This window comes from Elgaria multicarinata, chromosome 2 (genome assembly GCF_023053635.1).
Source record: "Elgaria multicarinata webbii isolate HBS135686 ecotype San Diego chromosome 2, rElgMul1.1.pri, whole genome shotgun sequence".
In the NCBI taxonomy this organism is placed as follows: Eukaryota; Metazoa; Chordata; class Lepidosauria; order Squamata; family Anguidae; genus Elgaria; species Elgaria multicarinata.
Genome location: NC_086172.1, coordinates 42,087,195 through 42,113,607, shown reverse-complemented (window position 1 = coordinate 42,113,607; position 26,413 = coordinate 42,087,195). Strand labels below are relative to the sequence as shown.

The window sequence follows — 26,413 nt, the reverse complement described above, 5'->3', positions numbered from 1 at the left end:
AATTTCAATATTACCTCAAGGGGGTGTAGTGATGGAAACCAAACGCAGTGCCTTCAATTATTGTAATCATGCTCTGAACTTCTTCTGAACGCGGAGCAATAAATAAACACACTTTCCAACAGGGATCCATGTTACTGAGTCCCAGGGCTGCAAATTTGTTACCATGATGAAAAAAAGTTGAAGCTAAATTGTAGATCATGCTTGAGGACGTTTATGTAAACCTCCACCCCACCCTACCCCCCCCCGACATCTACATGGAGTGTCCACAATTTACAACATTTGCTGTAGCCAATCAGGAGCAGTCATCAAACAGAGCAAGCAATGTTTTGAAAAGTGAGCTATGAGTCCAGACTCTCCTGCATAGATCATAGGCAGGCTTGAACAGATACATGTGCCATGCTGTATGGTTTGCTGCGACAAAACTGGTTGGTCTGTACCGCCATCCCTGCGAAGTAGGACAGGCTGAAAGACACCTTTTGACTATATTCCTCAGAGGAAGCAGCCACCACTTGCATTTTAATAACTCTTATTTCTTCAAAATATGAGAATCCAGGCTTATACAATTATGGAGGATAACATCCTTTTCCAGAAGGTCCTTTAAATCCAGGTTAGAGGATATGCTAAGAAGTCCAGTGCATGGGTGTGGGACAGTTTCAGACTAGGCCAAGAACTAAATCAACTCACATTTCCAAGTCAGTTTATTTATTAAAGAATGAAGCAGAGAGAAGTTGAGAAATAATCAGTTAGTTTTAAAAGAAATTTAAATATCAAACTAAGAGACGCCTACGGTCTTTTGTCAAATTTCCCCTATGAGGTCAGATTTCCCCTATGAGGTCAGAGACAGCGCTTTGACTTTGGAAGGGAGAATCAGAGACCTGCCCCCTTAACCCCTCTTGCAGCCAGCACGGAGAGAACCATGCTGGCTGACTCTCTGAGTTTGGAAAGTTGACCGCAGGGGTTCTGGTGTGTGGGAAGGGGAAGAGACCGGAAAGGGCAGCATACGATTTATCGTGAGCCTCCTCCAGCCTCCTCCAAAGTGCTTCTGACAGATGGGCTAAAAAGACCATCTAGCAAAAATTTATTTATTTATTTATTTATTTAATTACATTTATATACCGCCCCACAGCTGAAGCTCTCTGGGCGGTTTACAACATTTTAAAATAGTAAACATTAAAAGTATACAATTTAAAAACACACACACACACAAAAAAAAAAGTATAAAAACAACAGTATCCATTTAAAAACAACAATTGTGGGGTCCATTAAAAAACAAAACTTAACGTGGGAGATTGGGGGACAAGGAGGCAAAGGTTACCTTCACTGCTCCTCCTACCCTGTCAGCTTCAGCCCAGTAGGGCATAGGAATCTCAGAAGCCTCTGAGTTCAGGGGCTTCCAAGCAATGAGGGCGCAGCCCATAGGAGTGAACCCTAAACCTGACTTATCAGGATCCTAAGAGAAACCTACCAAAACAGTTTCTGGGGTGGGTGGGTGTAGTGGGAGGAGGAATGAGGCCCACCTGTTGCTCTGTAGCATGGCTTATCTGTGTCTTGCCTCTTTGCCAGCCAGTTGGAGAGAAAGAAAATATTTAACAATCACAGGTATTTCTATGGAAGGCTGGGCACTCCCAGGCAGTGTCTATACATGCTATTTACTCTGTCGTGGCTGCGCAGTGGTGCTGCATTGTTTCTATGACGCAGCCACCAACTCACAGCCACGATGGGCTTTCCCCCCCCCCAAACTGCACTTTTTAAAAGTGTTGTTTTACCACGACTTTTTCCTTTGAGGTTACCATGTTACCTTTTTGTGTGTCAGTGGTGGCCTCAGTTTGGATTATACAAGTGGGCGGATTGGTAAGCATTTCTTCATCAGGGCAGGGGGCAGGTTTAACAAGCCAAATGGCCGCCAGTGCTGCTGCTTCTAGCCCACGCTCCCTTCTGCCAGATAACGTTATTGCTTCCGCTTTGCAGCAGTGATGCTGAGGGGTTTGTAGGGAATGAGATGCCAACGCATTGTCATATATAGTTTAATTTTGATGAGAATTTACCAAAATTCACAATGTTCTCCATATTCAAGACAAAAAAAGAACTTGAGATTTTAACAGTTTGAATGTGGAATTAGGTGAAACCGACACATTTGTCTATCTAGGCCCAGGGCTTTGAGTGCGTAACCCTTGAAAGTCTCATTTGAACCCCTGTGTATTCAACCAAGTTAGTGGTGCTGAATTAGGGTTGCTACTTTTTGTTTTCTGACAGGCTCCTCATCAGGTACATCTTGGTCCACTCTAAGATCAGAATAGCTGTAACTATTGAATCTGGCTGGTGCAGTCAGATAAGTGAGAATTTAATTCCAATTAATTTGTTATTAGAATTTACTAAAATTCACGAAGATCATATTTGGGAGAGAAAGAATGTAAGATTGGTTTCTTTAAAAAATAATAATGAATGCAGTAGAAAGCAAAACTGAGATATTCATCCATCCCGGGATGCCATATTCTGCTTTAAATTTGTACTGGGTCTGAAGCAACTTCCTATGATTCAGAGTATTCTATTTAAATATATTAACAAGTGGCTTGACTAATTCACAGTTGTCACAGAGAAAAAGGTGGAGGTGAAAGATGTAAGCAGATTAGTCACTACATCTGAGGTAATAGTCAAGTTGCATATTTCCTCTACTGAGATGTGAGAACTATGAGATCTGTACCTATATGAGTCAAAGGAACATACCTTAAATTAACAGTACTCATTAATACATAGCTGTGGGAATGCAGCAGTATAATGGTGAAGTGCTTGAATCAATAAACAAGCAGCACTCCTGTTGATGTGGAATTCTGCACTCTATGGATATTGCACCAAGAATGTAGAAAACAGGATTTAAAGTATAGGGATTAGGGACATAACAAGGATTAAGAGTAAAGGCCAGGCAAGCAAGAGGCTCCAATCACAGGGCCATTTCCCCAACATCACCTTGCTTCACGATGGAGAAAAAATCCTTAAACTGGTTTGAAATATCTTAACTCCCTAGTCCCTGCAGCAATCCTGCTGAAACTTTGCAGGTTTCTTACCTGGGGACATCTAGTATCTGCTTGCCTCAATCCAGAGGGAGAGGTGCGTAATATATCTATAGCCATTTCTCAATATATTAATTTCTTTCCTGTCACCCTAAGTGTATATAAACACTTTCCAACTGCCTTCCCTGTGCTCTGGTCACCCTGGATCAGTAACATCTATGCATTGTCTAATTAGGATTATGGTTGTGAGGTTGGTCTAAATTACCTTTCAGTGGTCCCCCTAATCCAATTGTAAAAGATCCCAGATAAATTATCTAGACATGTCCCTGGGTTCACTATATGGTTATCAGCTGCTACATTTGTGAATGGGCTGGCCTGTTTCTGGCGCTGACTCCTCTACTTCAGAGTCTGATTCTGATTAATCACCTGAAACACCTTCTTCCAACCCAGGGGGAGCAGGGCTAGACATGACACTCACTGCTGGATTTAATTTCGCAACCCATAGATACTTGCATGCAGCAGCAGGCTATATACACATGAGTTTAAGGAACACTGGGTTAGTTTCAGATTTAGTCATACTTATAGAGTAGACCCGTTGAAATCAATGGGACTTAAGTTAGTCATGACTAAATATGGAACCAACCCACTTGAAAGAGAAAATCACAGGAGACAATTTCGGTCTACTGGAAAGGTGTGTCAAGTAGTAACTCAAGTTCAGTGGGTTACACCCCAATCTACATTATGATTATATTATTATGAGAAGGAGGAAGCAGTGATGCTACTTTTTAGTTTGTAAGTCTTGCATACATGGTTATATTTTCAAACAGCACCTTTGGGGGCAAACTGAGACCAGGAAGGGGCTCTTTTTCAGCAGGAAACTTATTGGTGGTTTTCAACAGAGAACTGGCAATTTGGATCGAGAGTACATTTCAAGTGCTACATTTATTATTTTTTAAGCATGAATAATATAATATATAGTTTGGTCCTCTTAGATTTGGATAAGAAGAATATAAACTAAAAATCCTTCAGCTCATATCTCTCTTCTAATTTTTGTTTTGAAACCCACAGATACGTTGAATCCAAAAGCATCAATTATAAAAATGCACATGCTTAGGGCAATCTGTGGCAGGTCTTTGGAGTTATTAGCTACGCAATGGAAAGTGTGCATTACATTAAATACAGGCTTGCTAAGTACATCTTTAGCAACTGTTTTGCTTAAACGGATGAGGAATTAGCATGGGGCCAGCTACTAGGGAATCATAGGAAAAGAATGTTCTGGATGTGCATTTTTAAAAAGATGTCATTCACCTCTGCATTTTTATACCGTAATAATTCATTGTGATACTCTACACTTTTGTGAATCACTATGACATACAAGCGTACAGGATGCATGCATCATTGTGGTCTATGCATCTTTCTTTCTGAATCAATTATGTTGTATTTAATGGGTATATAGGTAGGTATATTATTCAAAATAATCACTACCATCAATATCTTGAGTGAATGAAGGAAAAAGTATGCAACACTACTATTTAAAGTTAGACATAATGGATTGAGGTGTATACAATTAAACCCTTCCACCAATGGCATGACTTCTACCAGCAGAACAGGAAGGCCGTGATCCCCACCACCACCACAGCCCCCTGCACACCCTCAAAATCTGTTCCAGAAGGTTGGGGGACCACAGGATTAGATTTGCAGGTGTGGGTGCTGCAAGGGAAAAGAAAGGAGGGGAATGTCCTGTTGTGTGAGCAGAAGTCCACTCATGCAGTGTTGGATTTTGCCTTGAAAATTTGGCTCTTGAATTTAGGGGTACCTTCTGGAATAGAATGGCCTTTTGCATGGGCCTTTTGCTTCAGCAACAACACATTTGGATTCATTTCAGTACAAGCTACCAAAAAGCTCTCTTGAGCAAATGCTAATGGGAGCTGGGCAAGAATATGATAGTCTCATGTATAGTTCCCATTCATTCCAATGGGGCTTGCACAGGAGAATTACCTGGTGCATTTGTGCACAGTGCTTTGCAGCTTCATATCCAAGTTACCTGCACCATTCCTAAATACTTCCACTATTGCATAATTTATGCCTCTACTAATAATGTAACATCTGAATTGCTGGTGTATGAGTCTCAGGAATGACTGGAACTCTGCTCTAAAATTCATTTCAGGATACCCATTTAATTGCCAACCAGTATGTAAAGCCGTGAGTCAGCAGTCATGACATTACATTGCCGGCAGGTAGGCAAGGATGTTAATGGTTCTAATATCTGCTGAGCTTGCTAGAATGTATCTTCCAAGTCAGTCAGTAAGTGCCCCCAGAGTCAGTCCCTCCCATATCCCATATGTTCAGCAGGGCTTGATACCGACTTTGGAAAATAGATCTCTCGGTTATTCTTTAAGACCAAATTCTACAGAGAATTGTTTAGATGTACAAATGCTCTGCAATGCGTTCAACTCTAAGGTAAGATTGTTATTAATTTATTCCAGAGGGGTGGCTGCTTTATAGCCTAACTCTATGTTCATTAACTCAGAGGTAAATCCCACCATTAGCTTTTCTACAAAATGCAATCCTGTTAGGAAGGCCCATTGAACATAGAGGGACGTAGATTCCCTTGCCCGTCTGATAACAGCAAACACAAACAATACCCCTGCAGTGCCTCACAATGTAACAGGTTTATCCTAAAACTTTCCAAGAAAGCTTTTGCCAGAGTCTCTTCATGTTTAAAACACCACACAGACTGTAGCTCAGTGGTAGAGCATGTGCTTTGTATGCAAAAGGTTGCAGGTTTAAACTTTACTCTGGTATCTTCAGGTACTGTTGGGAAAAACAGCAGCCCCCTGTTTATAATAGGAATGGTGATGATGATGATGATGATTTAAAATATTTCTAAACCGCCCTTCATGCAATAGAGTCCATACTGTGGAGTTTTCCCCTCGTAATTTGGTCGGGTTAATATTAATAAAGTTGGACTTTGCTGTCTGAGTATTTTTGCCATTGGGTTGTGTGAGGGAGTGGGGGTGGGTGGATGGCGGTACGGGCTAACACCCCCCTCAAGTGAAGTCCTTTCCTGGGGTGGGGGCGGGATTGGTGGGAGGCAGATGCCCGAAAGTTGCTTGCGAGCCGGCCAAGTGGGCGGGCCATCCTTTGCCCCATAGCTCCCGGCTTGGCTGGGCGCGGGGTGGTGCTGTAATCGCAAGCTCCAGAGACACCAAGTGGCTGGATTGTTTTGACTCCTTTGACATCAACCGGAAGCGTGGGAGCCTCGGCACACACACGCACGCCGGGCGCGCCAGGAGAGGTCCCGCTGGTGGAAAGCGCACCTAGCGAAAGCGAGGCGAGTGGCGCTGCTTCAGACAAGTTCGTGGCTTCTTTCTCGGCGGGCACCGCCACCCGGGCACACCACCCGGTAAGGACGCGCGCTGCGCGAGGCTAGCTAAAGCGGGGGTCGGTGGGTGGGTTGCGTCGTTGTGGGTGGAGATCAGGCGGAGGCTGAACCCCGCGGTTTCTCTTCCCGGCCGTCGGTGGTGGGTGAGCGTGGAGGTGGTGGTGGGAATGAGGGACGTCTGGGGCTGGCACGGCGGGCGCGGGCGCGCGCTCACGCTCCCCTTGGTCAGGGGCGCGGGAGCGCGTCGCAGCTTTCACTGGGTGCAGTTGAGCGCCAAAAGGCGAGTCGACCCACCGGGGCTTCAAAGCCTGGCCTCTTTTGGAGCGGGAGAGACCTCTTGGCGCAGTAGGTCGCCCTGGCTGAGCGGCGGAGAAGAGAGTTCTCCCAAGCCGGCCTCAGCCGCTTGAAAACCTGGCTTGTTCATTTAGACCCCTTTGCCTGCCAAGAGGGTTTTATGTAAGTTTTTCAACGAGTTGAAAGGTTCATTTCCTGCTCTTGGAAGCTTCCTTGTGTTTTGCTTAAACGTGTGCTCTCTTGTAACTCGTGTTTTTTCTTTGGTTTTCGTTGTTGTTGTTTTTTAAAAAAGCTTGTTGTGAATATTAGAAAAATTATTCCAGTAGGCCTTGGTGGTGATGATGGTGGTGCTGCTTGATTCCAAATTAGGTATACCTGTGCAACTCCACCCGTGCACTGGGTGCAGAGATGATTAAGGTCAACTTTCATCTTCTGGATTTCCGCCATTTCCCATCCTCCGGCTGAGTTTCCCAGAAAGTCCTTAGAACCCGTGTGTGATTCTTTTGGCATTCCCGCCCCCACCCCCCAGGGGAGGAGAAAAGCTTCAAGTTACGTAGCCAGTATAAAAATTAGAAAGCCAAACAAACAAGAAAAAAAACCTTGGGTATTTCACTTTGCTCTTGGGAAAACAAAACACTTATAACTTCCTTATATCGGGAAGTTAGTTTCCATTTGACAGTGTTAGTAAAGAATGCAATCTGCTCTTTTAAGTAAGGTTCAGAATGTCTTGAAATGAACATGCCGTATCGCAACTCTGACAGCCTGATACGTAGCATGCTTACTCAAAAGCAAGCCTCAATGAGTTTTAGGTATACTTAGGCGTAGTTGAAATGCTGCATAAACAAATCCCAAAGAACTGTAACATTAAACTGCAGAGGTCCCAAGTAAGACTGCATAGAGTTGTAGTAGCTTGAAAAGGAGCAGCATCAGGGGAATTGGGGGAAACGAAAATGACTGCTTGTTGCTGCCACTACTACACCCGGAGACCCAGGCCAGGCATCAATGCCAGTGGACATACCAATGTGGTGAAGTTCTGGCAGCTGCCTAAGGATGCTGTGTGCTGAACCTAGACCTGCTTCTGATCTATGAGTCAAGACATTAGTATTCCCTGAGAATAAGGATGCTTCTCATCCTTGTTTTAAGCCAAAAATTGGACAGCTGAAATAAATAGAGGCATCAAAAAATCACATCTTTTTAGGCTTCATCTGCAAATTTTGAGACACGAACATATTGAACGTATTTGTTTTAACAGATTTAGCTGTGTAACGGTTACCTTGAAATATTTGATCTGTGGCTCATAGAAAAACTACTATAAAGTTATAACTAGAGCGATCTAGCATCTTCCTTACAATTGTATTTTCCACACACTTGTATGGAAAATAAAAACATGAATATTTGTCTGCTTGGCTTTCTCTCCATTCTGTCACACCTGAGCTGTAGAACAGAACTGCCAGTTGTCACAAAAGCCTAAGCTTATAACATTTTTTTTAATTAAAAACTTAAATAGTAATAATGTTCAGGATGTACTCAAGCCTACTGCAGGTATAAAGGCAGCATGTGAAAACTTCACTAAGCTTAGTCCTAATTATTTGTTTATTTAGTACATTTATATCTTACCTTTCCTCCAAGAAACTCAAGGCACCATAAATGATTCCCTCCCAATTTTATCCTAGCAGTAACCCTGTGAGGTAGGTTAGGCTGAGAGACTGTGACAGTCACTCCATGAGTTTTATGGTTAAGTGGAAATTTGAATCGAGTCTCCTTTCTCCTAGTCAGACACTGTAACCCCAGTAAGGAGCCGCTTTCATCCTGAGGGTTGCATTGGAAAGCACACTGAGGGATGCCATAGCCCAGAGTGAGCAGGGACATCCCCACTGCTGGCATGCAGCCCTCAGCATGCTTGCCTGACCACATGCACCCATTCACACAAACACACCCATTTACTGTGTTCACACATGCACATACACTCCACTCAACCACACATTCGTACCCCTGATTGCCACATACGCATACATCACCACATGGAAAGGCAGCAAACTGCCCATGGGGGGAGAGAGGACTCTTTATTTCATGGGTATTTCACTGCCTTTCCATGTTGCAGAGTGTCAAAGAGGCACAGCATGGAAACACTGTGGGAAAAGGGGGCCTGGAGAGAGGTAGAGATGGGTGAACCTGCCAGTTTTGTCTCTTCCCTTTCAGATTTTTTAAAAGCCTCATGTTCTTTTTCTCCCAGATATGAAGAACTTTGTGAATTTTGGTAAATCCTTATGAAAAACGAACTGAAATTAATTTTTCACACATCTGCAAAAGCCAAAATTCAGTAGGTACAGCTATTCCCAGCATGGAGAGGATCACAATATTCTTGCCTTGCATATAGCTGTTAAAGATGAGGAGCCTATCAGAAAAAAAGAGGTCGCAACCTTAATTAATCACAGGGTTTCAAACCCAGCCTTAGAAGAGCAACTTTTTTAAAAATCTCATGTTAATTTTGTCCTAAATATGCAGAGCTTTGTGACTATCAGACCTGAACTGAAACAAAATTCTCACCATCCCTAGAGGCTGGAGAGGCTGGCAGGCTGTATTCAACCCACAGGTGGGAGATTCCTCTTGGCAATTATAACTATTACACCACTCCAGCTTTTGTTTACTACCCCTTGCTGCCTTGTCATGCACTGGTAGTGCTAGGTCTCTAGGGTGAATGAAAAGTTGTACATATATCTCCCATTCACACACACCCCACACACACTTTGAGACAAGGTGCCCCATAGCTTGCATTGTGCCAAAGAAGGGGGCAAGATGGGGACATGGGAGGCACATACGGGCTTCCCATTCAGTCTCTGGCATTGATGTGCACATAGAGGACATACATATTACAGATAAGGGACATGGGGTTTCTTCTGTTCAAGGCTTTTATCATGCAATCATCATGACTGGTTCACAGAATTTTATGGTGTGTGTTCTCCATGTCTTCACCTCTAATCCACTGTTTCCTCTGTCTTTTTCTTGTTTCCACAAAAAAAAAAAAAACTGTTAAGGAGGAAGAGTTAGGAGGTCTCAATCTGTTGATATCTTAAACCTGTGGAATGTGCACATTCCCTTAACCATCATACCAATTCTTGCCACCAGCACACCCCTGCTGTGTAAAACATGAATGTTTTTTTAAAAAAACAAGCTAGAAATCAAAGTAAGAAAAAAGTAAAAAAACCCAAACAAACAATTTTTAAACAGAAGAGAAAACATGTTTAATTATGGCCCTTTCTACACCTAAGGATTATCCCAGGAAAATGGAGGCATTGTCCTTGTCTGCTTCCGGGATCCCCTGTGTGTCATTTGGATGCACAGTGATGATCCCGGGATGATCCCAGGAAAAAAGGCAGATGTAGAAATGGCCTATGGCCTTAGCTAGACCTAAGGTTTATCCCGGGATTGTCCCGGGGTCATCCCTGTTCATGTAAATGACACACAGGATATCCCAGGAGCAGGCAGGGATGATCCCAGGATAAACCTTAGGTCTAGCTAAGGCCTATGATTCCATATATAGAAGTAAGCGTAGCTTCTTTAAATTTATAGCTGATCAGCTTCATTCCATTTTTTGGGGGGGGTAAGAGGCCTTTTGGAAAGTCAGAGATGAAGTTTGTAAGACATTTTGTTGATCTTAAGGGCTAGTTTTGAAACGGTTGTCAACTTGCCTTTCTAACAAAGCTCTTGTTCCTTTAACTGCTGCTTGATAAGAAAACTAGTCAGTAAAACTTTCTGGCATAGAGAAGTTAGTAATGGGGATAGCTTCATCTGACTATTTCTGCTGTTAGGTAGCAGCTGAAGGCGCCAGGATCTCTGCCTGGAGGGGGAAAAGATCTTAATAAGCAACCTAATAAATTCCCACACACTCTGTTTTGTCCTAAACAAATCAAAGCTTTGTTTGTGATTTATCCATCAGGTTTTCTTAAAAAGAATGTTAGAGGATAAAGCAGCATTGTATTATATGGATTTCTTTCCCCTCTATAGCTCAAGGCCAGTTTATTTTGTTTTGGGATGCTTTAAAGGGACTGCATTTGAAATACCCAAGAGCTGAGTGCACTATTGGGACATGAAATTATGAATCTAAAAATGGATTGTCAAAGCTCTGGAAAGCCACGGAGCTGTTTTTTTCCCCCAAATAAGGAAACTTGGCACATTATGCACCATGCTTTAAGCTAGCACAAATGTAGTACTGCTTTATTGGCAATACATTGGCACGTTGCCTTTCCAAAGGAAACACTGAAAGCTACTTTGTGTCTTGTTTTTATTTTTATTTCTTTTAATATCTAACCTGAAAAGAGGAGATTAGTGGAGAATCATGTTGTTTCATGGATTCCTTGGAAATTTGGTGACTAAAAGTTCCAGATATGTTATATGATGATGATAGGTCAGTTGTGCGTGCTTGTAATGCTATGAATTTAGTAATCTGTTAAGATACATGATTTGTACAGTTTGTAGAAACGTATTGCTATCTTGGGATATGCTCATTTCATGCAATATGCTCATTTTATGTTCTGGATGTTTTAATATCATGTCCCTTATGTTAAATTAACATCATTTTATAATGGTAAATTAAGACTGCAATACTAAACATATTTTCTACAGAGTAAGTACAAATGAATTTTTTTCTGAGTAAACATGCTTACGATTGTACCACACAGTGTGTATGACTTACTGTGACGGGGAAGTGTTGTAAACGCAGTTTTCTTCATCTTCATGTGAAAAAGAAAATGCAATTGAAAATACAATATTTTATGTCATTATCTATTTTTAACAATTATAATTCCAGCATGTTTCAATGCTGGGCTGGGCGAGGGACAGTTGAGGGGAGGGTTGCACACATTAAACTGAGTTTGAGCTGAAATGGGAACATAATTACCATGCAATAGGTGTCAACTTACTTTTGATTGATATACATAACTCCCCTCACCCTTGCATTGCAAAATGTTCAGTATCGGAACAATAGCTAAACTATTTAAAACACCAGTCTTAAAGCCAGCTTAAAAGACAGCAATATAGATGTTCAGCTTTCTCTAAATGCTTGTTGGAATATTATAATCTTCTTCCTGAGTGACAGGGTCTGGTAGCCCATTATCTCATATAAGAATACCGTAGCGTAAGCCTTATTACTTGAGATCTACCAGAACAATTTTACTAATTTTTGCTTTAAACTGAAGCTTGAGCAGTGCAGATGTGCAGAAAATTTGGAAAGTTCAAAAAAGTTCAAAGCTCAAGCTTTAATAACCATTTCCTCTGTGCCAAACAAGCATGCCCGCCCCTCCACCAGAAGGATGACAGACAGCCCTGCTTGGCCAATCTGTGTGGCCTGAAGTGGCCTCGTGAGCAGCTGCATGGTTAGACTGTTGCCTCCAGCAGGAAGGGGGAAGGGACAGAGGCGACCAATCAGGGTGTGAAAGAGAGGGGGAGGGGGCATGCCTCATGCAAATTTCAGAGGGGAAATTCACTATGCATGAACTATATTTGCATTATTCATGAGCCCCTCTGTGATGAGATGACTGAAGGGCTAGAAAATGGGAAAGGAGCAAGACTACTAGCACCCATGATGACATGGGCTTTACACTACTGGGAATTGAATACTATAAGCACAGTGTCTCAGAAGAAAGCCTCATTTCTCTGGAATAACTGTTCCAGTAGAACAAGCGTAGTGTTTGAAGCTATGGCTCTTTAATCAAGCTGAGGAAGAGGCACTCCATCCTGTATGGGAGTGTGGTGTAGTGGCTAGAGAGTTGGACTGGGTGTCGGGAGATCTGGGTTCTAGTCCCCACTCAGCCATGGAAGCTCACTGGGTGACTTTGGCCAGTCCAGCCTACCTCACAGGGTTGTTGTGAGGATAAAATGAAGAGGAGGAGAATTATGTACGCTGCTTTGGGTTCCTTGGAGGAAAAAAGGCAGGATATAAATGTAAATAAATAAATTAAAACAAATAAATAAATAAATATGCAGCTCGCAAGCTAAGAGTAAGGGCCAGAGTATGTGGGATTCTTAGATTCATGCCTGCCTTCGAACAATGGATTTTATTGGAAGAGGGATGGGTGGGAAGAGAATGGGCATAAACCTTCAGCATTCAAGCTCAGCTTTGCAAATAAGTCCGCAAAATTAACTCACCAATAAGAAATATTAATGTTTCTTTGTCCACCATGCCTGTGTTAGCCTTTTGTGCCCTAAAAGGAAAAAGGAGCACACTTCTTATAAACCTTCACTGCTTAGTTATCAGAGGATAATTTTACTGACTCTACAAAGGCAACCAAATGAGCAGCTATCTACAAAACCAATCTTTTTCTTCATATTTTTTTTTACGTTCCCTGTCTTCAAGGGAGCTAGGAGCCAAACTCCAACTTTTCCACAGGGAGGGAAAGGAAGGAACCCTGTGGGCTTCTTTAGCACACTGTGCTATAATGTGCACAAGGCTGCACATGGCCTTCTTTCCTATGCTGGGTTATTCTCATTTGGGAACAAGCGAGGCCTATAGTTAAAGATGGGCGTAAAGGCAAGCTGTCAAGTAACAGGAACCCACCGGGCAGCATCTGTTTAACAATATTGAACTGAGCGTGCTGTTGTTGAAGAGTTGGATATATAAAGCACGTACCACAATAGGCTGCTGGGCATTAAGATTGAAATACAAAATGCAACAAAAGGTTTCAGATTCTTTTTTCTTTGGTGTGAAAGACAACACTTTCTAAGCTATAAAAATAATTGCCAGTAAGTGAACAACTCCCCTTTTACTCAGCAAATCTACAGAATATAAGTTCTCTTCTTAGGTTGGGTTTTGTGTGTGTGTGGGTGACTCTTGGGGCACATTAACTTGTTTAGATCAAAATTGAAGTTCAATCCGTCCTATAGAGACATTTCTAAAGTAACCGTCACCTTATGAAAACAAAGCATTTTCTCTTCATGAGGTGATAGTTACTTTAGAAATGTCTCTATATGATGGATAATGATGGAACTATTCCTTCAAATGCACATCATGTGTTACTAATCTGCTGTACGCAACAAAGCCAATCACCATAACCTTCCCCATGGCTCATGTACAATAGTGGCTAGGTGTTCTCAATTGTGTTTCTGCAAATGGTAGGGCCATGGGACTTGAGGAGGTTCAGGATATTGCTTTCCTTGTTCCTACATGAATATTTTCACAAGAAGGTGCAGCTTATGTCTAGAGATATTTAAGATCCAAGTCTTTAGGTCTTGAGAATGGATGAGGGAAATACTTGCTTTAGAATGGAACAGGAGGAGGAAAGTTCTTGATCTGATCATAAACACATGTTCTTTGAAACAGCTTTCCTTGATTTCAGCCAGACATAATTCCAAGTGTGCTTTTGGTTGGGAGCAGTTAGTCTAGTAGTCCAAGTGATAACATCTAGACCAGTCTTGATGCTGAACCTACCATCAGTCAAGTTACCTTTTTGTGAAGGTTGTGGAATATACCACCATCAACAGTTTTGAGTGTTACTATAATTTGTTGGGACATAAGCCAGTTTAACTTTCATCATAGGTATTGCAACAGTTCATTTCCTTTTCTTGTCTGAGTCTCCTCTCCCCGCCCCCCTGTGGGTTTTCATCATTGGCCATTATAACCTAAATTGTCTCTCTCCGTCCCTGTGGGTTTTTATCGTTGGTCATAGCGCTGCCGCTGTACTATAACAGAAGCATTATACTGTGACGGAGTATGAAATCCTTACCCATGACAGTGGGGAGATGTACTGTATGATGATGTTATGTTAGTCATGGCAGGGACCAGATGGAGAAAATTCATGGAGTATCAGCAACTCTGTTGTGTTGTACAGTATCTAGTGTGACCCCAGTCAAAGACATTCCTTTTCTTGCAGGCTGTTGCCAGGAATAAAATCTAGTTGCCAATTTTTTGCTTGTGAGGATTGCCTTCTTCGGAGCTAATCCAACAGAAGTGAGTGGCTCAGAATGCTATATATGAATCTGTTTTGTCACAGAGTCAGCAGCAATCAAAACAGAAAGAGGACTACAGCTCCTGCAAACTGCAGAAACAAATGGAATAAAAAGTTTAAGCGACCAGCTAATGGACAATTGTAATGAAAACTGGAGGAGTTGGGAGCAGAACTCCATAAATACCCAACTACCACCAAAGCCAATACTTACCCTGGATAACCTAAATTTCTGTTTTTACTCATTGGATTGGAGACAGAAAAGTAGAAAACTATAATAATATGCAGGCTCAATGTGCTGTTCCTGCAAATAAAATGATTGTGAATCCAATTTTTGAGTGGGATCAGATTTGAAGGCATAGGTTACCTAAGGCAATCGAAACAGGCAGTAGGCTGTTGCAATCTACTCTTTAAAATACCACAAATAATAATAATAAAAAACCAGTATTATTTTTATTAATTAATATTAATGTATTTATATAATGCTTCACATACATATAATATGTTCAATATGTTTCTTGCACATTCAATATATTTCATGTACCTTTCTACCCCTAGAAGGTTGGACTGGTTTGCAAGAAATGACAGCCCTTTGTGGGCTAATTATTCCTTGAGGAGCTGCAGTGCATGCTGGCTGGTATTATGAATATGCAACTGCTGACTGGGGCTTCTCGGGGGTTGTCACATCATGCGAACCTGGCCAGCGGGAATTATTTGGGGGTAAAACAACCCTTGTATAACACTACAACAAACCCGATAGGGGTTGCATATTCATAATGCCCCCACCCATTATGAATGGGTAACTTGACTGATGGTAGAATCAGTTCCTCGAGGATTTATTAACCCATGATGGGTTGTCATGTCCTGTGAACCAGGCCAGTGCCAGAAGACCCAGGTCACTTGGGAGGAATCCATTGTTTGACCTGTTTCCAAACTGAGGCAATACAGGCATGGGGGCGGGTCACATTATGGACTCCTTGTTCATACCCAGGGCTTTTTTTTGATATTATCTTAACAATTTAAAAGGGTCTCTGATATAGTGGCTTCCATGCCATAAATGTAATGTCAGAAGGGGCACTCTGTATAGCTATAACAGGAGCTGACACAGTGCTTATGGCTTGGCCTGTAGGTTAATGGGAAACCATACTCAGTTCATCCTGCAACATTTATTTATTGCATTTCTATACTTCCCCATAGCTGAAGCTCTCTGGGCCTTTTTATACTGTTCATTATGAGGTGGTAGTGTTGTGACTGAAGAGCTTGGTATATTTCTGGGATTCCTTTTTAGTCATTGCATTATTTTCTGGCTGGATCTCATGGAGTTCCATTTTATTCTTACTTCTTTCCCATCTGTATGTCTAGTATAATTATGGGGTTTGTATGAAATCAATATGCTGATCACACTCCTTTCTTTATTTGTCCTTTTGATCTGACTCATGGACTGCAATATCTATGCTTACTGCAGTGGTTGGGGTTGGATCCACCATTGACTATTTAAACCGCCATTGATTATATAACCCACCGTTGGTTATTGTGTCATCTGGCAGGAGTTTTTTAAACCATAGTTGGTTATTTGGCTTGTCTCATTGTAATTTTTTTTAATTTTGTGTTGTCTCATTCATATTTGTTGACTGGGTTCAGACAACATGATAATTAATGTGTAATCATGTTGGTTATTTAACCCATGATTGGATATCATGTTGTGTGGCGGTAGCTTTTTAACCAGTGGTTGGTTATTTGGCTGAAAAAAACAACGCAAATAACCAATGCTGTACAGAGCTGCCTGTATGAGCCACCGTTGGTTATTGTGTTGCGGGCACTTTTTGGCTATTTTGTTGGACACTATTGGTTATTTAGTCAGCCACTGAGTCGCCAGGCAAGATTGGTCAAGGTGGCAGTTGCCACTCTAGTCCAGCTGGCATGATTCGATTCCAAGATCTGACTAGCAGCAGATTGCATGCTTAACCCAAGCACAACCTTACTTTGCCCATGGAATGCTCCTCAGCTGTCAAACACCCTCACCGTTCTGCGGCTTGGTCTACACTGCTTGCCCACTGCTGTTGTCAAGCTTCACATTAGGGGGGAGTTCAGTTGGTCACCCATATGCAAAACATGTCTGCATACGAAACTGACTCAAAACTAAGAAAACATAGAACTGATCCCCTTGGCTATGACTATGGATCTAGCAGCACCTGCTCACGCCACCCAAAACCTAGAAGCGTCCCCAAATGCCCCATTCATGTTTTCATATTTCTGTTTACTTTCCTTAACTTCCTTAGCTGTCTAGCATGGCATGGGTGAGTCCTGTATGATGTTTGGTCACAGTCCAGGAATCCCTCATGGAGAAATAAGCAGCACCCTCTTTTCGGGGCATCCACAATCCCCCTGTCAACACCTGTGTTTGTGTTGCCACCGCCTCCTCCTGCCAAGTTTGGGCACAGTCTATAATGTAATGGGGGAAATATCATTACTGGTCTACGTTACAGAATGTTTGTTGGTCATTAGCAGAAATTCAATGGAATATTAAACCTAGATTCAGTTGTTTTTCAGTCTTAGCTTTCCCACCTTAGAGGACAACACTCTCAATTAAAAATATAATACGTATGGGTTGGATCTAGAGAAGGGTGTGTGTATATTGCTTTGCAATATAATAGATTTCGGTCTCTTTGCCTCTGGTTGTGGCAGACAATTATTTCTTCAAACTGTTTCTTTCTTTATTATTATTTTAGTCAATGTCAGGTTTTTCAGTTACACTGACATGTCCCTAAAAACGTACTTTTAAAACTGTTTGGACGTAACAGCAGCTTTGGGTGGCAATTGCAGGGATGTATGTTACACACAAGCTGCTTCTGGTTTTCAAAACCAGCTTACGTTGTTTCTGTGATATCCGAACCTGAGCACTTGGGGTTGTTTGTAGGCTATACAACCTCAAGTTAACCCATTGTTCTTGTCCCCACAATTTGAGGATTAACCCCCAAATTGCTGCTGAAAGACATCATTAGGTCTTTGTTTTCAACCTGAACATGATATGCGACAGGAGTCCCTCAACCATTTTAGGTCAGTGGGCATGTTTGGAATTTCCAGGAAGTGTTGTGAGTTCTCTTACAAAATCGCTGTCAGGGAGGGCTTGCCCATTAATAAAATAGTTACCATGGTGGTAACTAAATAGGGCTGGTTGGGGAATGCTTGGAGCTGTAGGACTTTTTTCCGTCTAACTATGCATAGGATTGTGCCTTAATCCACTCTTTTGAACCCTGGGAGGCAGTGCTTCACTTCGCAACATGCCTGCCACCAAGTTTAAAAATATTAATGAAAAAAGATCAAGAAATAAAATAAAAATCAGGAGGGGCCGGGAGCCTGGCTGGAACCAGGAGAAGAGTTTGGGGCACCACGTTGGAGACCCTAGGTAGGACTTTTCAGTTTGATCATGTTTTGATCAGATGGTCAGACTTATCAAGTGATCCAGCCTCAGGCTTCATTATCGTTCTTAAGAAGAGGCCCTGTGACTTAAGAGAAGAATGTTTTGTTCCACTGGGAAGAAATATGATATGACCTCTTATGACTGCAAAAGAAAAAGAAACCTTCATGGGCACACACAAGGGGAGTTTGTGTATTGCAATCAAGATAAATTATTCTGCACTTGCTGTTGAAGCCACTTCTGGAACAGACTTGTGTTTGGGCCAAGTTTTCTCGCAGTGTTTCTACCTTAGTGAACATTTGTAGACAGACTGCTTGGTCCGGAGAGGTCTAAAGTAGTTGCTGTGCCAGAACGTTCAGGGGCTTAGGTTATGTATATTTCTCAAAGTGATCACGGCATGGATACATGGCATGCCCCACATTCCAGAACTCTCAGGCAAGCTGACAGTTGCAATTGCAATTCCCTTTTGACAGAGTATATCACTACAAGGGAACCGGTCTCTCTGTGTGCGCATGCACACACACACACACACACACACACACACATACACACACACACAACACAAAAGAGGTGCTCCAGCATCTGAAAATAGGGGAGAATGTGGTGGATTTTCTAGCTCTTTCTCTTCAAATAGTAGCTCCAACAGTCTGGATAGCATATATAGATAGTGTGAGTGACTGAGGCTTTTTATACTGATAGAATCTTGTTTGCATGATCGTATAAGGGGAAACGTAAGAATACAATGAACTGTAGCAACAGAAGTATAATTAGTTTTTCTCCCCTTTCTCTTACAGATTTTTTTCGTGGTATATTTTGTCATTATGAGATGTTGTCTCTCGGTGCTTCATTTGTGCAAATTAAATTTGATGACTTGCAGTTCTTTGAAAACTGCGGCGGAGGGAGTTTTGGGAGTGTATACCGAGCCCGATGGATATCTCAGGACAAGGAGGTGGCCGTGAAGAAGCTGCTTAAAATAGAGAAAGAGGTAAGCATGCACTTAACTAGTTCTTTTTATCTGAAAAATTACTGAGCTAAAGTTTCCGTTGGTGATTAAACACAAGCTCTTTCTTTCCTTCATAGTCCTTTCCTTCCTGTGTCCGAGCATTTAATATGGCCAGTCCCACTATTAACAGAAATCAGCAGACTGTTTCATGCTTTGCTATCAGAGTATTTCTGATGGAATAATTTAAATTAACCTTTGCACAGTGAGAATATACTTAAAAGTAAACTTACAAATTCAGCATGTTGGAGAATGGGGTAGAGTAAAAACTCTTGTTCATTTCTTGATTTTTAAACAGCTGTTTAACCTGCTTAAAACCTGCCTAGTAGAATGACCTGTCTTTTGCTAAAATATTGCTAATCAAGTGGTGCACTTTTACACTCAGATATATTTGTACCTATCAGGTTGATTTTTCTGAGAATTGCATGCTCGTAATTGAGGGCAGGATTGAAGCCTAGATGTGCAACATCATATTTCAGTCAGGTCTTTATTTACGGAAACATGTTGTCATACTAATAGGCATTCTCAGTATGAGCACGGCCTTCTATTATAAGGCAACATAACTCAGTGAAACAACATTGTTTATACATAGGTAACAAAATACCCCAACAATATCAGAAATGTGGCATTGGTATAAATAGGCGGAAAAAACTTTCAAACCAATACTATGCATGTTTACTCAGAAGTAAGTCCCACTTAGTACAGTGAAATGTACTCCCAAGTAAAAGTGTTTTGGATTGCACTCCTACTTTGCAGTCTTTGGCTGGGATGCTGATTGAGTAGGTTTGCTGATTATAGAAACTATAAGAGCACATCTCAAGGGCACATCATTGAAAATATAAGAGCATTATAGAAACTTTAAGAACACATTTCAAGTGATGATTTGAGTTGCTATTTAATAACCTATATACAACCGAAACTTATGTACACTTATGAGGGAGTAAGTTCCCATTGAACTCAGTGTGAATTAGTTCTGAGTAAACGTGCATTGGACTGGGCTGCATATCTGTTATTGAAGAGCAAACCAAATCAAATTACATCATTTGCATTAAATCCAATTCCATTGGTTATTTCAGAGTGGTGCAAGAAAAAGCGAAATATACTAAAATAGTATACCAAAATATATAATATAAAATTTTAAATGATCCAAATCTGCCTGATCTTAGCCATTAAAGACCATCCAGTTTCTGATTTGCTTGATAGAAACCACACTTACTGAATCAATATTTGAAATTATGCAAAATAAATTCCATTCACGATTTATATGGGCTGATCTATTCTAAAGGATGCTTTTCATGATGGTTGTTTATATATGTTAGGGCCAAAGAAACTCTGACTTTGGAGTTCTGCGTATTGTTCAGATAGGTTAACAGTACAATCATACATGTCTACTCAGAAGTAAGTTCCATTGAGTTCAGTGGGGTTTACTCCTCCTAGATAGGTGAATATAGGATTGCAGCCTAAAGGTGAATGGACCTGATTTGACACCCCAGAATACAGTGGGATTTAAATTAAATCTATATCCTAAGGGCTACATCCAACAGTATGCATGCAGACATCCACGTGTGTATTGGGATGTCCCCTTGCTCTCGTATCCCCTGCATCTTCCTCGCACAACCCCCCTGACATGCACACACACACACACACACACACACACACACACACACACACACCATATCTGTTCTGAATGTTCTCACAACCCTTTGCAGGGGGGATCTGTTCCACCAGCGATTTCTATTCTGCTGCTGGACAGACTACATTACCCTAAGGCTCCAGTTCTAAGCATAATTCCCAACGAAATCAGTGCGATTTTCAGAGTAAATGTGGTTAGGACTATCGATCTGAATATTCTAGATCCTGGCAAGGATTTCTGTCCAGAATAGGCAGTTTAGCCGCATCTCCAGTTTAGCCGCATCTTCAGAGTTGAATTCATGTTTTGAAACATGCATGCTTAAACATGCAACTTAAACATCCTCAATTTTTTTGTTTGATCCTTAAAGTTCTTTTTATTATTGATAGAAATTTATAATGGCTATACAGATTGTTTTGAGTAATAACTGCACAAGTTATCAGACATGACTTTTTATTTTAAGATCACTGAGATGATACAGCAATTCATTTCCATAAATATACTTTTGGCAGACAATTATGAGTACAGAGTAGTTTCAGTCTTGGAAAGATTTAATTAAAATCCATTGTTTGCTGTTGTTTGAACCAGCAAATAAAATACCTATCTAGTCATGGGGATTTGAATTGTTCAGCTGTTAGCAGAAGAACATTAATCATATTTCCTTAGTGCACTTACTTGCACCTATAACATATTTATATGTAAATTTAACAACCCTGATAATCTGAGAGAAAGGGGGGATGGTATGCATCTTGTGAGTTACTATGGAATCTTGTTAAAATAAAGTGTGCCTAGGTTGTGTACTTTAATTTATTGCATATGTTTGCATTGCCTTTTGATAGCAGCAGATAACCATACTGTTTATAGAGCATACGTGCACTAAGAAAGCACAGCCCTCAAAATGTTGGTAATAGATTCATATGAGTATTTGGTCTTTGTTTATTGTTCATATGTGTTGTTTGTCACTCCTTCAGGTTGTCGTACATGTCCTGTTAACCTGTGATATAGTTTAGGCTAGGCTATGTAGTTGTCCAAGGCCATGATAAACTTAAAGCAGACTGGGAGAGCCAATGTGGCATAGTGGCTAAAGTGTTGAACTGGGAGTTGGGAGATCTGGGTTCTAGTCCCCACTTAGCCATGGAAACCCACTGGGTGACTTTGGGCCAGTCACATACTCTCAGCCCAACTTACCTAACAGGGTTGTTGTTGTGAGGATAAAATGGAGAGGAGGAAGATTATGTATGCCACCTTGGGTTCCTTAAGGAGGAAAAAAAGCAGGATATAAATGCAATAAATAATAAATGCAATAAATAAATCTGGATTCCTCACATCTAAACCTGTCATGCTAATACCTCTACAGTTCACTGATGTTTCATTAAGGATGGCTATAAAGAAAATACTTTAAACAAAATTGATTCGGCAAATGAAACTTGTAATTATGGGGAAGGACCAATAGCGTTACTAACTGTGTGGCTAGTGTTATTATATATCACTGAGGGGAAGTGAATGTAGCTGTATCTGAATTCTTTGGGTACACAGAGGCAGCTTCCTGAGATCACTTATTTTTGCAGCCTTGGTTGTTCTTGGATTGGACCTGAAATGTCAGGTAGCTGCAGCAAGTAGAAGCATTCTTCATATTCTTTGCCGGGTGTCTGCTGCTACATATTTCTCACATTTTGAATGAGCAGCTGACATTCATAACCTTGTGCCTGATTACTGCCTTGTATCTGCATGGAGTTGCCTTCGGAGACTTTCTTGTAGTATGAAACTAGTGAAGAATGCAATGATGGGGATTAGGACTGTGGATTTGGCACTGGTTTCCTAGAACATTTTGGGCAGAATTCGAGGCGCTGGTTTCAGTTTAGAAAGCCCTTTAAATATCATGAACTCTGAGTGGGGTTCCCAGTCTTGTTTCCGTAGATGTTATTGTTCTATAGTGTATATATCATCCCTGACCGTTGGGCATGCTGACTCGGGGTGTTGGGAGTTATAGTCCAGCACCATCTGGGGATCCAAGGTTGGTAACCCATGCTGAGGCCATCTTCTTCCTCACAAGCCCTAGGAGTGAGTGAAGGTATATCAACTTAATTATGTTTTCTTACATCAAAGTGTTTGCATTTTGGTGGCTTCCCACCCTGCCCTTGGATTGCGGCTTGCACCAAAGATTGAGGCTTCTAAGAGGCAGGGTAAGATCATGTTGCTTGGGTTGTAATTTGGTAGTAGCAATTAAATTAATTAGACAACTTCTTGCGTGTGTTCCTCTTACCTGCTTATAGAAAAGCATGCAGTGTTCCATGTGACTGTATTATGTTGTTAACTTTCTGCACCTCACTTCCACGGGGTGAGAAGTTTCTAGAGCTTACCAAGGACTCACTTTCCTTAGGAGGCAGTCATTGGATACTTATGGTGTTTCTGTGATGTAAGGTTTATTTATACATATATACAGCCTTGAGTGTAAAGTGAGGGTTTGCAGCATCAACACTCCAAATGTTTCCTGTTGCCTATTAGATGTCTAGGGCAGCCCATAGTGTGATAGGATTTCCTGCAGAGACCAAAGTTGTGTTCTCTGCTTCCTTTTCTGGTCCAATTCCAGCACAGACTTGCTAAACTACAGACTTAGGTTGCTTCTACTGTTCTCACAGACTTCTGAACTAATGCAGAGAGAGGGGGGGATAAGACCTCTTCCAAAATAGTTTACCTGAGGTCACCCACCACTCAGCTAATCTCGTAACAGTAGAGAATCAGCCAAGCTAAACTTGTCCAACTGGTTCGACCCATTCTAACAATCTGTTTTCACAACCAGAGATTCACATGGTTGGGGGCATCCTTGAGAGGTAGTTTAGACCCCCCCCCCCAGCTTACAATATTTAAATGCTAAAGTATATTGGGCTATAAAATATATATTAGGAACCCAAACACAAATAAAGGAAAAGACCAACAACAACAACAACAACAACCCCACCCCGTAATGAAATAAATAGAATGAACTAGAAGCAAAATGAATACAAATAATAAAATAAATGATATATTGGGGTGGATCCGTAGTTATGTTTAAAGTAGACACTTTGAAATCAATGGGATAAGTTAGTCATAATTAACTTAAGTCCCATTGATTTCAGTTGGTCTACTCTAAGCGTAAATAAGTCTGGGTAGAACCCAATGACACTTTGCTATCACAGGATTAAGTATGGGCATTTTTTCTTTGCATGCAGTTTATAAGGATTCTTAGCTTCTTGCCATGCTAGGGATGGTTGGTGCCATGGAGGAAGAAGTGAGGCCTGGTTGCAAATTTAATATTAGCTTATTGTATTACGCTATCTTTTCCTGCCCAACTTAGTTATCAGTATGAATATTCCATTTTAATTTTGCTTTCTGTACAAACATTTTCTTTTGTCCTAAGTGTTTCCTGCATTTTAAAGAAGCAATTCAAATGCAAATGTAAGTCTGTGGGAGGAAAACCTTGCACTCCTACATGGTATGAGAAGGCTGGTGACAAAAAGAGATGGAGGTAGGATTAGCAGTGTTGATGAATGTTGTGTGTTTCCTAACTTGGATGTTTATAGGCAAGGGAGAGTAGTTGACTAAGGCCTTTTTTATATCTACGGAAAAAGTGGTGCAGCCCTTAAAGGATTGTATCGCTTCAGAATTAGGATGGGGAATCACAGCCCTTTTGCTGCTGAGATCTCTCTTCGTATTTTATACTTTTTATCAGAACAAGAGACAGTATTGTAGCCACTGGACTTCTAGCATTGTTATCCGGCGGCATTTTAGAAAGGTATTTTTGGGCAGTATGGCCTTGATATTGCAATTATGTGACCCAAGGTTATGCTTTCATTACAGTTGCGTAGAGCATATGGCATCCCAACAAAGACTGAAGCATCTAGACCAGCCTTTCTCAACCTGGGGCACTCCAGATGTGTTGGACTGCATCTCCCAGAATGCCCCAGCCAGCTGGCTGGGGCATTCTGGGAGTTGTAGTCCAACACATCTGGAGCGCCCCAGGTTGAGAAAGGCTGATCTAGACACTCTCCAGAGCAAATAAATAATCACTTAATTCCACAATAAATTTTTAGCATAGTAAAATGCTTGGCAGTTACTATATTTCATGGAAATATCAATACAGTCCTTTAATTCTTGTTACTTTGTTTTGTTTTGATTTGGAAGATGGCCCTTACTGATAAAAACGAATAGCTAGACAAAATATTTGCATCTTGGTAAAAATGGATAGAAAAAGATTAAATGGAATCATAAAGTACTACAGCTGCGGCCTCATAAAGTTCCTCTCCGCTTACACTCTCTGCCATTTAAGATGTGCATGAAGAAAGTTTCCTTTTTAAGAGGGCAGTATAAACAGTTATAAGGAAACATTGAGCACCTGTTTATCTTAACTGGAGCACTGCACAGATACAGAGAAAGCTACCAGACAGTTCACTCTTACATAAATAGACCAATAGACTGATCATAAGAATGACTGCACCAGCACAGAAGTGCTTAGAATTGGTGTAATACAAGAACATTTATACTAGCAGAGGTTATTAAATGTGATGTCACACTGATTTTGCTGTGATGCCACGACACTTGTACAGGGTACCACTGCTTCAAATGTGTCAGACACACTGCTATGTGACAGCGGCTGAAGGTTGTCTCCAGGGTAGTCCTCTGGTAGCTTTGGATTTAATTTCACTTTTCTGCATTCACTATCTTCGCAAGTTTCTCATCTCTTTGTTCTCTCTGCTTCTGAAATGGTAGCCATAGGTGCTGACTTTCTTAAGCTGTACCCCTGTACACTCCAAAGAAGTTGATGCTGTGTAGTGGGGAATATTTATTTATTTATTTTTACTATATTTTTATTATGTTTTTATACTGCCCAGTAGCAGAGGCTCTCTGGGTGGTTCACAATTAAAACCATGAAATAAAACGTAATGGGTATTTTCAGACAACATGCTAAGCCATGGTTGAGTAAAATCCATTGCAATGTTTGATTGATAGTTCTTCCACCCTCTCTCCTCCTCTGATCCCATCAGCCATTGCTGCAAAAAAAAACCCAATCCCAGCAGCTATCCTAGAGCAACACTTGCTCCTTTTGCCACTCTTGTCAGGGAACTCTGTACCCAGTGGGAAAAGTCAACTCAACGCAGTGGAAAACTCCATGGAGCCCTCTACACAACACACAACACAATGGTTGTGCAGGAACTCTCCTCTGCACAGCATGGATATTCAGTGTGGAGTGCTTTCCAAAAAAAACTTCCACCGTGGGGCTGGAGTTTTCCCACCAGACAACACATTTTGCAACGGTGCTGTAAAAACTCTACCGCGGGGTACTAAAACCGCCATTGAGAAACGTGTTGTCTGAACTGAGCCACAATAAAGCTTCAAAAGTTTAAAAACCAGAATAAATGCAGCAGCAGGGAAAGCCTGTGTGAAAACATGTGTTTTTGGGAGGCTTTTAAAAGAGGGTACATTTTCTGCTTCCCGAATTGCACAAGGGGGGCTTTTCCAGAGAATGTTGCCACTAAAGAGAAGGATGTTGAGATGGATTCTGAAGGATGTTGAGATGCATTCTGAAGTTAGGTTTTTATGGTGGATCATAGAATCATAGGCCCTTTCTACACCTAAGGGTTATCCCAGGAAAATTGAGGGATCGTCCCTGCCTGCTCCCGGGATCCCCTGTGTTGCATTTTGATGCACAGGAATGATCCCGGGATATAGGGCTGGTGTAGACATGCCCATAGAATCATAGAATA

General features: G+C 41.3%; 1 protein-coding gene across 3 annotated transcripts in view; it reads left to right on the top strand.

Moving 5' to 3' along the window:
• Positions 1-6,764: 6,764 nt before the first annotated feature.
• Positions 6,765-26,413, top strand: part of MAP3K20 (mitogen-activated protein kinase kinase kinase 20) — a 119,007-nt gene continuing 99,358 nt past the window's right edge. The window contains exons 1-2 of one of the 3 annotated variants that reach the window (XM_063116379.1): positions 6,765-6,849; positions 18,837-19,027. In XM_063116379.1, coding sequence (XP_062972449.1) covers positions 18,869-19,027 — 159 coding nt within the window. In that variant the 5' untranslated portion in view covers positions 6,765-6,849; positions 18,837-18,868. Of the gene's footprint in view, positions 6,850-14,582; positions 14,630-18,836; positions 19,028-26,413 lie in introns of those variants that run through there. The other 2 variants (XM_063116381.1, XM_063116380.1) reach the window with 2 other exon arrangements.